The sequence below is a fragment of the Eschscholzia californica genome, unplaced genomic scaffold (genome assembly GCF_041429995.1).
Source record: "Eschscholzia californica isolate CP2 unplaced genomic scaffold, dmEscCali1.0.p SCAF_2, whole genome shotgun sequence".
NCBI classification, from domain to species: Eukaryota; Viridiplantae; Streptophyta; class Magnoliopsida; order Ranunculales; family Papaveraceae; genus Eschscholzia; species Eschscholzia californica.
The window spans coordinates 47,435,232-47,447,629 of record NW_028238309.1 but is presented as its reverse complement, the minus strand read 5'-3'; the positions used below and the strand labels follow the sequence as shown (position 1 = coordinate 47,447,629).

Genomic DNA, 12,398 nt, shown 5'->3' with positions numbered 1-12,398 from the left:
AAGTTGGCCAATGGAAGACTATGACACTTTATTATGGCCAACATTTTGGGGGAAAGAAGAAAAGTTTCCGGGGAAGACGGTTGAAAACCCACAAAACTAAAACCAAACACACCTCATAAGTCGCCGGCCGGATGTCGCCGACGACTTCATCATCTTTGTCTCCCTCTCTCTCTCTCTCTCTCTTTCTCTCTCTCTCTCTCTATCTCTCTCTCTTCACCCTCTCTTCTCTCTTTTTTCTCTATTTCTTATCTTTTTCTCTCTTTTTTCTATCTAAGGGGAGCAGCCCCTTCGCTGGAGCAAACCAGACGAGTAGATTTGGTTTGAAGATCAAACCAGATTTACACGTCGGGTTTGGTTTCCAGACGAATCTAGAAACCTCCGGCGAAGGGACTTAGTCGGAGATGAAGAGGATAAAACAAAAAAAGTTGTCGCAGGAAATAGAAGGTCGCCGGAAATGGTGGTAATAGGTGAAAGAGAGAAAAAGATGAAAAGTATTAGGTTTTGGTTGTTTGGGAGAAACAAAAAATTGTAATTTTTTTATTTCCACCCAAAACTTCACACCCCGGTGAAAATTTCTTTATTTCCCCGTAACACCGGCCTTTATTATTAGCATCAATTACTCTTTCACTTGTGTAGAATCATAGTGTGAGAATAGTCTTACATGAGAGAAAGACAATCTAAAAATGAAGAGTACTCTGAAAATGAAGAGTACAATGTCTAAGTCTTTTCCACTCATTCTCAATTGGTTTTGAATTAAATGACTACAAACTTAACACATACGAGACCTTAATGCAGTACCGACCCTGACTTTTGGGGGGGCCCTAGGCGAACTTATCGACGGGGCCTCTACACTTTATGTCTAAAAAATATAAAAGCGAAAATATAGTTGCAAGTCTTGGGAGTCGAGCATCTGACCTTTGGTTCCCTAATAAACCACTCTATCAACTCTACTCCCCAAGCAAATGTGATGTACATGTGCATAAAACAACACATATAATAATATTATCTATATAATGTTACCTAAATTGGGGGTCCTCTGATTTCGGGGGCCCTATATCAATTCGGTAAAGTTGATTAAACTACCCGCAGTCGGCATTAAACTGGACCTTACCCATTTAAAACGTACCATGTCTACGACCTAGACCAACCCAGTTATGGGTCAGCATGTCCTCGAGGAACGAGGACCTTGAGAAAGATTACAGACACAAAAAGTAGCTTAACAAAGGAGAGAAAAAAGTAGCTTAACAAAGGAGAGACCATCCAAGTTCGGGGTTGCGCAAGGGGGCTAAGTAAGCCTGGACCCGGACTGGATTTTAGCCAGCCTACATGAACCTGCCCTGGATTTTAGAACTGGATCCTAGCCAGCCCGGGTTCAGGAAGCGACATTGGGACCGAGTGAACTGGCCCGGCCCAATTGATACCCCATAAATTTTGTAAATATGAAAGTCAAGAACTACAAAATAGGTCCGAAAGTGGAACCAAATACAGAAAATGAGATGAAGTAAAAGAAGTGGACATTGGATATCTTGAATGCATACAAACATCACCAACCCATGTACATAAATACCATTTTCCCATTTACAACTACACAAACTATCTGTTTGCTTCCTTCCATATTCTCAAGTTAAACTTCATCTCCTCCCAGTCCTTGTTAAGCTACATTTTACCTCCAATCAAATAAAAAAATTAAGTAGAATTGTTAAGTACTATTTACTAGAATGAACAAGTTCTTCTGAGAGTTCTTTCATCAAGAAATTGAAGATATCGAATTCGATCTCAGTACCTATTTCTCGCATTTGTTGTTGATCTTTTTGCCACTTGTTACCCTCACTTCTAAAGTCCAATTCCACCATCATATCAATGGTGTTCAATTCTACTTCTTTCCATGAATCAAATCTTTTTCTAAGTTTTCTCATCATCTTTTTCTCTTGGCAGTCATGGGATAATGAAAACGACCCGAATCCAAAGTCATTATCATTTTCTTCTTCTTCTTCCTCTTCCGCCATAAGATCAAAAACTAGTCTTTTCATGTCCGAAGGAATTCTCTCATCTACGTTACATAAGTTTGATTCACTGAGAACTTCTCTAACAAACAAATCTCCCTTGTAACCATCTGATAGAATTTCTTCTTCTTCTTCTTCTTCTTCACCATATAGTTCTTCTTCTTCTTCGTCCTCTGAGATTCTTTTTTCGAGTTCTATAGGATCTAACTTGGCAAGTTGTTCAAAACGACGAAGTTTGTGTAGTAATTGTTGTCTTGCTCCTGTAAACAAACCCAAAAAGAGAAACAGAAGGTCAGTTACATGTACAGTATATGATAAGCTTTAACTAGAATAGAAGATTAAATTTCATTCCACAAATTTACTTCCAACATTATGAAAGCTTGAAATCTAAATTGAATCGAACTAGCGAAGTAGGGATAAACCAAAAAATTCATCCATCTTCCAAAAAATTTCTATAGATGCCTGCAGAGTGGCTAAGGAGCAACGTGGAAAGGCCAAATTCTCACTCGATAAGGTACGAACCCACTCCCCTCCTAAGCAAAAGGTAAGATATGAAATGCACGAGCAACCCATTAGGTTGCTCGCGAGTTAAAACACATAATGTGAATCTAGATATGGTGCTAAAAAGAGGTGTGATGCGAGGACTTCCTAGGACGTCACCCATCCTAGTACTACTCTCACCTAAGAACTTTGTACTTCGGAGTTCTGATGGGAATATGGGATATGGTGTATTAATGCTGGTATAACTGCACCCAATATGAATCAACTTTTTTTTTGTTGAAAGCATCAATATGAATCAACTTGATAGTCTAGAAAGTTCAATAAAGCGAGTAATAATTTCATATCTTTACAAACAACGAAGATTTTTGATATGACACCCGATGTAGGAGTCGGGTCCCAGACGATAAAAGCTCGATAACATAATTAAAAACTTAAATTTATAGAGTTGGGGCCTACAACTACTGCCCCAACTGCATTTTTTGGCATATGTTCGGGCTCCTGAAGTTATGAGGAGGTGAACTGTTCTTATCATTTGGTACAATAGATTTATGTACTTCATATTGATATGATTGTGACCTTTCAAATTTCTGAAAGGGTAAATCTTCAAGACAGGTTATATGTTATAAGAAAGATCTCTTACCTAACAAATCTACAAAATTCAATTCCTCTCTTTATCTCCATCTTGGTGTAGTTTTAGTTATAATTCAAATGATCTCCATTTCACTTGTCCTTCATATGAAATTAAAATAGATAAACGTACGGGTCTTTTTTTCCCTCGGTCTAAAGTCTGACAAAACTTAAAAGTAACAGATTTCAGATTGTTTGTTTTTCTTCAAACTTTTTATATTTCATCGGAAAGGAAAAGCGACGTGACTACCTGTGAGAATAGTCCCACATGGGAGAAGGGGTAACTAGCAACCAAGAATATAATTCTAGGTCCTCTCCACTCATTGTCAATTGGTTTTGAGTTCGATAACCACAAACTTAACACTAGCACTTATATCTGAAGTCCAAAGAAAATGAATGACAAAATGTAATACTTACTTTGTACATTGGCGAAGCTAAGTTCGAGTTGCCGGCTTTGAGGCCCATCGTTATCTTCATACTCATCATCATCTTCTATCCCTTCTTCATCGTCTTCTTCGAATTGAGGATCCAATACAGAAACAGGACTAAACTGTTCTTTCTCTTCCTCCTCCAACTCTTTTCCATCTTCATTCTTTACTGCCTGATAATTGATTATAATTTAACATTATTGTTAATAACAAATTTAATTTTGATTAATATATGAATATGATAATAATTAGTGCAAAACCAAAATTGACTCCAACAAGATTCATTGACTACAGACTTTTAATCATAATTTAAGACCATACCATAAGTTTGGTATAACTACTGTCTTATTATGAATAAAGAAATTCTAAAGAAAAAAACAAAACCCTAAATTTGTCATCTTCTTATAAATTATTTACAACCAAATTTTCTATAGATTTCATTTCCATGGGCAAATGACAAAAACGTTGATTTGTTTATGAAAAAAAAGTAAGTATATTTTAGTTCATCAATACGTCCAAATGACATTAATACCCTTTTAATTATTCTTAATTAAGCTACCAATAAATCATCAAAGGGTATATCCGTCACTAGAAGAAATCCTTCTGGACGGATCGGAAATCGTCCAACTCAGTTAAGTCACGATTCACGAGTCAAATGAAAGTGATTGAGTAAAGACGACGACGCAGTTCATGATTCAGTTTTGAGGTACGAAATTTGATTAATTAAACTGAGTCAAATTTGGGTTTCTCGATTCACGATTTTTCAAAATTTGCCGGCAAAATCGGGAGAAATTATTATTAGTATAATAATGAGATTATGGAGGGAAATCGAACCTGTTTTTTGAGTCGACTCGGAGATGGAATCGGAGATCTAAATTCTGGTGTAATTTCACCAGTAGATGAACAATTTTGAAGAACAAATCGAAAAGGGCTTGAACAAAATTCTTTCTCATAGAAACTAAAATCTTCAGTTTTAATTTGTTCATTAACAAAATCCATCTCTTCTTCAGAATCTTCAGACCTGCTACTTGAGGTCTCTAAATCCATAGATTTCTCTTCATTACTTGAAGACCAAGCACTGCTAAATCTGCTATTACAAGAACAAGAAAACCCCACTTCAGAAACCCTAAATTCATCCACACCCAGAGTAGATTCTTCAAGTTTCTCCTCTTTCTTTATCATTTCTTCTGTGAATTTTGATCGCCCATTATAAGAATCCCATCTCAAAATATCCTTCACCTTTGTTCCTTTATCATTGTTATTGATGTTTCTCTTTTTATTTCGATTAGTTATTTTCTTCAACATCGATCCAAAAAACCCAAATCCATTAGATTGATGGTTTTTAGGTTTTTTTGATGAAGAATAATTCTGAATTCGTATAGCTGATTCAAGAAGAAGAGCTGCAGTTCTAGAAGGGATATGAACAAAAAGGGTATTTGGTGAGTTTCTAACTGGTGAAAAAAGAGGAGACATTTTGACATTTGGGGAATCAAGAAAGGAAGAAAAACAAGGGTTTTTACAGAAGAAACTTGAGGTTTCAGAGATGGGTTTTTGTTGTTTTTTAATTTGTAAATGTGTTTTCTGTACTGACTTTTTAAGTTGATAACGTCTCTCATCAATGTATTTTTTCAGTACAAAAGGCTCTTGATCTTCATCTAGTAATTGTTTCAGAAGATTTTTAGAAGAAGCCATTGTTAAACTTTAGGAACTCAAAAAACAGAGGACAGAAAATGGAAGAAAACCCAGGTTGAAATTCTTAAAGTTTTGAGGTTCTATTAATATGAAATGGCTGAAATTGAATGGGATTTGAAGAGAGAGAGAGGGTTCTAAATAGGAGATGGTAGGGAGAGAAGTTGGGTAGATATATAGAGAGAGAAGAGGAAAGGATGAGGAGGGTTCGTGTTTACTAGAACTGGGTTTTTACAGGAACAGTATAAGCAAATTGGGTTGTTTAGAGGGAGAGACGATAGAATAGGAGGAGCAAGTGAGAGAGAGAGAGAAGCTTCCTTTTATCTGGAGTTACACGTACTGCCTAGCTGGACTCACAGTAGAATATTAAAAGATAGTGTACTCCTAATAATTACACGTTTTATTGTTTAAAGTTAATAATTTCTTTTTCTTTTATATGGGTAAAAGTTAATGATTAATCTTGATGTCTAACATTTCCTTGTCCAAGTGGTGTTAATTGTGTTAAATAAACTTCAAAGCACTAGAGATCAAAGGTCGAATACAGAATTAGATTATTAAAGATATAAAATCACAATAAGTTTGTTGGATTTTACGTTTTGTTTTGATCGGTCTTAGGCGCAAAAGGCTCAAAATAATGTAGCGGATGAGAGAGTGAAGTATCGAATAGAAAAAGAAATGAGATGGTTTAAAAAAACAAACAAGATATTTACAAAAAAATGACATATGTGTTTTTTTTTAGATATTCCAAAACTCATTATATTTTAATGTCATTGATATATCATGACTATAGTATTCAATACATCATGTATTTCGAAGACCAATATAACCCTCAATTAAGACATTTTAAATCGTAAAGGTCATATAGGGATCTTTCAGGTCATCCTAGAAGATCTGAAAGTCGATCTACTACTTCATTTACCGTTAAACTTAGATTAGATAAATCTCGATGATAAAGTGCTTCTATTAAATTTCGACCCTATCCCAACATGGTAGTCGGCTACCGATAACTTACCGAAATCTTTTTTTTTTTGTTGAAACATAAAAATGTTAGTTTGGGGACAACTCCAAGGCTGTAACATAATTAACCCAAGATATGTAGGGTACACTTTTGATAGCAACCGTTTTGACACAGTTTATGAGTCGGACAGTTTTGTGACAAATGGTGAGAATTTGACGGTAGAAGAAAAAAAACGGGATTGGTGGCAGTAGTGGCACAGTAGCCGAAACGCTGCCAAAACGACAAAAAACGACGGTCGCGCGTGCCGACGCCTTAATAGATATTACAGTGTTTGTGAGAATCAGTTATTGATTTGACCTGTTCACAAACATTATCAGCCGTCCGATCATCTCTCTATTCCTCTTTCTCTCTCTACAGTAAAACACAAACTTTTAACTCTAATTTGGGCGAATGGTAAGGGGAGCTAAGGATTTGTTGTTGGGGAACTATTATGGTTGGGGAGCTGCCAAGATTAGTAAAGGGAGATGCAAGTTTTGAGTTATTATTTTAAAGACCTTCTAAGATTCACAATTTAAGGGACTCAAGTGTAATACATGGAAATATATCAAAATTAAAGAAAAGAAAAAAACGATGCCTTCTACTTCCACTCGATCTCTCTTCAAATCGTCTCTCCTAATCTCTGTCCGACTTCTCTTCAATCTTTTCCGGTCATCAAGTACAAAATTTCGACTAACTCTACCCAAGTATTTTCTCTAATGAAGAAGACATAAACTAAAATCTTGTGAGTTTTTCTTCCCCTTTTAATTTCTAAGGTTTTTCTAAGTTTTATATCTAGGGTTTTAGTGAGTTTTACATCTAGGGTTTTGCTGATAATTTGTCATAAGTTGCTTATTTGTTTTCCCCTTTTTGTTATACTTAAGATTGTTGTGTTAGCTTCAAAACTTGTTATTGCAATATGTTCTTTGATTTGACTCTGGTACTTAGGCGTTTGGTAAGCTAAATCTTTTATCAACTACTGTAAACAAATGTAGACTACTACAACATGTTATGTACTTAGAATTTTTATGTTTGTTTGCAGAACAAGCGAATTGGTAAACTTTTAGATAATAGGAAAGCTTGTGGTGGCGAAGACACAAACAAATCGATAAGTCCGAAATCGAGGAAGAAAATGCAAGACACCCTCGAAAGCATATATTAAGATTCTGCTGAAAAGGGAAATCAAGTCTCAGACGAAAAACATGAGGGTGATTCAATCGATGGCGGCGATTCAAGCGATGGGGATAAAGATTATGAGTAAAATTGGCAATAGTATAATTTGATGAATCTCTTTGTGACTATTTTGTAAAGAGAATTGATATGTTATATCTTTAATATAATCATACTATTCACCAAATTTCAGAAATGGGAAGAAACTTTAGTAATGTACCTAGTTTTTTTTTCATTTTTTGAGGTTCTGTTATTACAATGACGAAATCATGGATATGTGGTCCCTAGGCTGTTTTCACCTTTTTTGTCTAATTTCCCTCAACTGGGGGGAAATTTGTTAAAGAAAATATCATGAATATGTGGTTCCCTAGGGAAAACTTACTGTTTTCACCTTTGTTTGCCTAATTTCCCTTAGCTGGGGGGAAATGTTTCAAAAATTTTCCCAGGGAAATATCTGAACGAACCGAACGGTTCAGCCTCTTTTTGGGCAATTTTTTAAAATTGAAGGAAGAAAGAAAAATAAAATTTAACCGAAAATATTTGTCTTGGAAGTTTCTTACATCTTGAGATAGATCTTCATCTATAATAACATTGTTTGATTGAGTTGGTGGTTGTTGGTTCAATTGAAAAATATGTTCTTCCTCCATTAAAGAAGCAACATCATAGATATCGTGAGACATAATAAACGTTAGTATCCAATAGAGAAGAGAGTGGATTAGTTGCTTATCAGTAATGGATCTTGTATAACTTGATTGTGGAGAAGAAAGAGAGCTATATTGTTATTGAAATATTTAGGGTTTAAGGAGGAATAGAAAAGAAAAATTACTATCAAAATTTTTAAAATTTTGAATTATATAGTTTTTTCTAATCCATTTATATTCCATTATTTAGTTTCAGATCCAAAAAAATAGCTCCTAATACCAAATTAGTATAGGGAGCTGTAGTACAAAAAATTGATTTTGTACTACAGCTCCCCAACAACAATCTCCGGCTCCCCTTACCAATCGCCCTAATTTGGGGGATCACTGATCAGTCAGCCAGTCAGCCAGTCCTTTGAAGATTTTAGTAGTACGATCATCATCCTCCTCCTCCTTATGATCTGGATAATAAATTCACCTTTAATTCAAACACAACAAAATGAGTGTAACTTTAATTGCCATCACCTGTTTGTAACTTTTCAGTCATCCCACCTGAATTTTTGAATTACTCAAAAGTTAATGGATGTGTGTGTTTGTTTTTGTAAAGCAAATTTTGGTTCTTCTTCAACAGCTTGTGTTTTTGTAAAACAAATTTTTGAATTGCTTGATAACAACAATACAGTCGTCGAGGAAAATAGGATCTTGACTTTTTTTTTTTTTTTTTTTTAAGAAATAATCCTTCACGTAAAACTGTTTCGATGTAGTTGATAACAAGAAGTTTTTTTTTTGTTGATGAAAGGAGATAACAAAAAGTTTGATATTGTGAATGTATAAGCATAGTATTGTAAATGAGCGTCTGAGCTCAAGGTGAAAACACGTTCCCTTAGACATTTAACTCTACATATAATCTACCAGAAAATAAAATTTTAAAATATAAACAGAAAGATGACAACTACAAGTCTCAGGTGATATTCTTTGACATTATTACTCAGTAGAGTAGATCCAAAAACTTTTATTTACCGGATTAAATGGAGAAGTTTAAACCGGAGCAAATCATTTAGTTTTAGAAAGATAAAATTAGTAAAAAAAATATATTGAAGTTGACTTTTGGATATGGCAGATAACTTTTATTTTTTGCCAGTAAACTTTTAGACAGATACAACTAAAAATGCTCAAATTACTAAGCATTTTTACGTGAAGAAACAAAAAAAAAAAGTAAGTAAATGGTTGAAGAGAGAAAAGTACCCTTCTCTAAAAAAAAAGAGATAAAACACATGCATTTATTGTTTGTGTAGAAGAGAGAGTTTTTATTGATTGTAAAAAGATATTTTTGTGAAAAAAATGTTTTGAAACATTTCTCACTAGTATTTAATAGAAAATATATATTATTTTTGTAGCATCACGATTCACGAGAATAGTTGTTTAGCAATATCTCAAAAAAATGACGCTATTTAACCAAAAAGGGAAGATTTGGGGAGTAAATAAATTTGAAAAACAGATATACAACTTTGTTTAGCATTTGTCTTTCTTAAACCTAAAGAAAAATAGGTTAAAATGACATTTATGTTTTCTTTCTTCTTGCCGAAAACGGAAAACCCTTACTCTCTTCTATCTATGACATTTGATTTAGATATTTCATTTCACTATGTTCAAGTGATTTAGATATTTCATTTCACTAATAAAAGAAATTATTTATTAAATATAGAAGTTTTTTTTTTTTGTTGAAATTTCATAAAAGTTTATCAAATGTTTCTTTTCTTTTTGTAGTGAAATATACCTTTTGATATAGTTATGTGTTCCATTTTCATGGCCCAGCCCAATCATCCACCTTAAGTCCTAACCACTTTTTTTTTTTTTTGATGTGATAAGTTCAACCACTTAAAAAGCTCATTATTGAAATTACAATCTTCATCTTCCTTTTGACCCGCTAACTTGTGACCTCCTATTTTTTTGCCCTCTTATTTTTCGTCAATGCAAAATTAGTCCGGAATAGTGGAGAAAATTGAGAGTGAGTTAAGAGAATTAAAGGTGAGGGCAGTTGCTCAATCAACCGCTGACCGTGTGATAACTAATCGCGTGATTCAATATAACTCTCAAATTAGGTGACATGTAGATGGGAGGTTAAGATTAGTAAGGTAGTAGTTATTTTGGGAGATTGTAAGGTAGTAGTTATTCTGGTAAAATAAAAAATAAAAAAAGTTATCGAGACTAATACCCATGCGTTTTGAGTCGATTTACATGAAGAGAACTTTACATCAACAGTTAGATGCAAGATTTTCCATAAAAGTGGACAGTCTGACTTATCTCTGAACTAACTGTCCGAGTTGTGTTTATTACAATAGATGAAATTTTAAAATCGTTTACAATATAGCATTATAGATTTACATATAAAAACAAAAGAAAATTAGACCCAAGACAAGACATTATTTTTACAAAAATATTTTCCTAATAGTTCTTTTTTTTTTTACGCATGTTCCCCAAGTCTTAATGGGGAGCCCTAAAGAATTGAAGGTAAACTAATGGCACATCAGTTGAGGTTCTTCCTAAAGCTCCATAAAATAGTCTTTTTGTTTATATTATAGTAGTATGGGCCGTTTTAAGCTAATTTCTACTAATTAACAGAACTCTACTTTTGATATAATGGTGGGAATCACTTCGAAACTAATTATACGTCTCATATTTGATTTTTAGTGGAAGTAGAAATTCATAATTGTGCTATGTCAAATATTAGTCATTTTTTATCAGGATCATGTGAGAAGGGGTGTCATGGGTGTGATGGCACCGGACCCCCCCCCCCCCCTCCCCCCCCAACCAACAAGAAATAATCCGAAAATTGAAGGTCCCCTCAATTAACTAACTTATGCATAAATATTTGAAATTCTAAATAACGGTATACATTTGTGTGTGCATAATTTAGTTGGTAGAAACTTTGTTTTACAAAGTAGAGATCATAAGTTTAATGCGTTATCTTTTTTTCTTTTTCAAATAGTGAATTACAAGTATATACTTCTACACTACTGATTTTACGGAATTTGAAATTCAATTATATTTCTAAATGTAATTGGCCACAAGCAAACCTTTGATAAAGTCAAAAAAGAGGTAAACACGAAAGAGCTCTACCACAGAGTCTGGATTAGAGAGGTAAGCTTGAGTTTGTTAGGCATCTGAGGCTCTGTCATGTCATGAAGGCAAGAAGAGATGTGGATCTGGGTAAACTCTGCCACCTGAACCCTAGATTAGGGAGGTCTGATGAATACTGACACTTTGAGATCTGCTGAATATAATAGAGGTTAAGCAGGATGACAAATAACGTCAAATATCCGCTGACCATACGATCATGATCAAAAGATTTTATTAACTTCCATCTCATATCATCAAGCGAAGTCTAACCACCCCCAAAATCACAGGCGGTGATTGAGCCCATCATTAAAACTATATAAGGCATCACAGGTTGTTTTGAAACGGATTTGGATTCTAGCTCTTTGAGATTTATAAAACTTTAACTTGCACACTGAAATGATTTGAGCGTCGGAGTATCCTTGGAAGTACCTCTCACCATCAAGGCAAGGAAGAACAAATGAATCAAAAGTAACAAGGTCTAGGACAACTTTCATAGGAATATGGGGAAGCCACTTTCTGACATCATCATATTGAACTCGAATTATTTAGGATACAAATACAGTAAGAGTCTTTAGATGACCTTTAGGACCCAAAATATTTATGACAATTGTAGTTATAAGGCTTACTCAATTCATGGTGTATCTACATAATATATATTTATAATCGCCCAAGTGGTTGATAATATTGACATAAACTCCAAAAGCCTGGAGGTCCCAGGTTCGATTCTTAGAGGAGGTGAAATCATGAAAACTGACACTTTGAGCTCTGTTGAATAGAATAGAGGTTAAGCAGGATGACAGATAACACCAAACATCCGCTGACCATACGATCATGATCAAAAGATTCTATTAACTGCCATCTCATACCATCAAGCGAAGTCTAACCACCCCCAAAATCACAGACGGTGATTGACCCCATCATATAAATTATATGGGGCATCACAGGTTGTCTTGAAACGGATTTGGATTCTAGCTCTTTGAGATTTATAAAATTTTTAACTTGCACACTGAAATGACATAAGCGTCGGAGTGTCCTTGGAAGTACCTCCGACCATAAAGGCAAGGAAGAACAGCTGAATCAAAAGTAACAAGGCCTAGGACAACTTTCTTAGGAATATGGGGAAGCCCCTTTCTGACAACTTTCTTAGGAATATGGGGAAGCCCCTTTCTGGCATCATCATATTGAACTTGAATTATTTAGGATACAAATACAGTAAGAGTGTTTAGAT

At 34.5% G+C, this 12,398-nt stretch overlaps 1 protein-coding gene across 1 annotated transcript; it reads right to left on the bottom strand.

Annotated features, from left to right (window-relative positions):
• Positions 1-1,497: 1,497 nt before the first annotated feature.
• Positions 1,498-5,586, bottom strand: LOC147558494 (uncharacterized). The gene is made up of 3 exons (XM_086660162.1): positions 4,394-5,586; positions 3,549-3,732; positions 1,498-2,263 (listed from the first exon to the last, which is right to left on the bottom strand). The coding sequence occupies exons 1-3, from the start codon at positions 5,249-5,251 to the stop codon at positions 1,707-1,709; spliced, it is 1,599 nt and encodes a 532-aa protein (XP_086516288.1). The 5' UTR covers positions 5,252-5,586; the 3' UTR covers positions 1,498-1,706.
• Between the last annotated feature and the right edge of the window lie 6,812 nt (positions 5,587-12,398).

Coding starts and splice junctions, on each gene's coding strand:
- LOC147558494 (XM_086660162.1), bottom strand. CDS start 5,251: ATGGCTTCTTCTAAAAATCTTCTGAAACAATTACTAGATGAAGATCAA. Junction 3,733..4,393: donor CGAGTCGACTCAAAAAACAG/GTTCGATTTCCC, acceptor ATCAATTATCAG/GCAGTAAAGAATGAAGATGG. Junction 2,264..3,548: donor TAGCTTCGCCAATGTACAAA/GTAAGTATTACA, acceptor GTTTGTTTACAG/GAGCAAGACAACAATTACTA.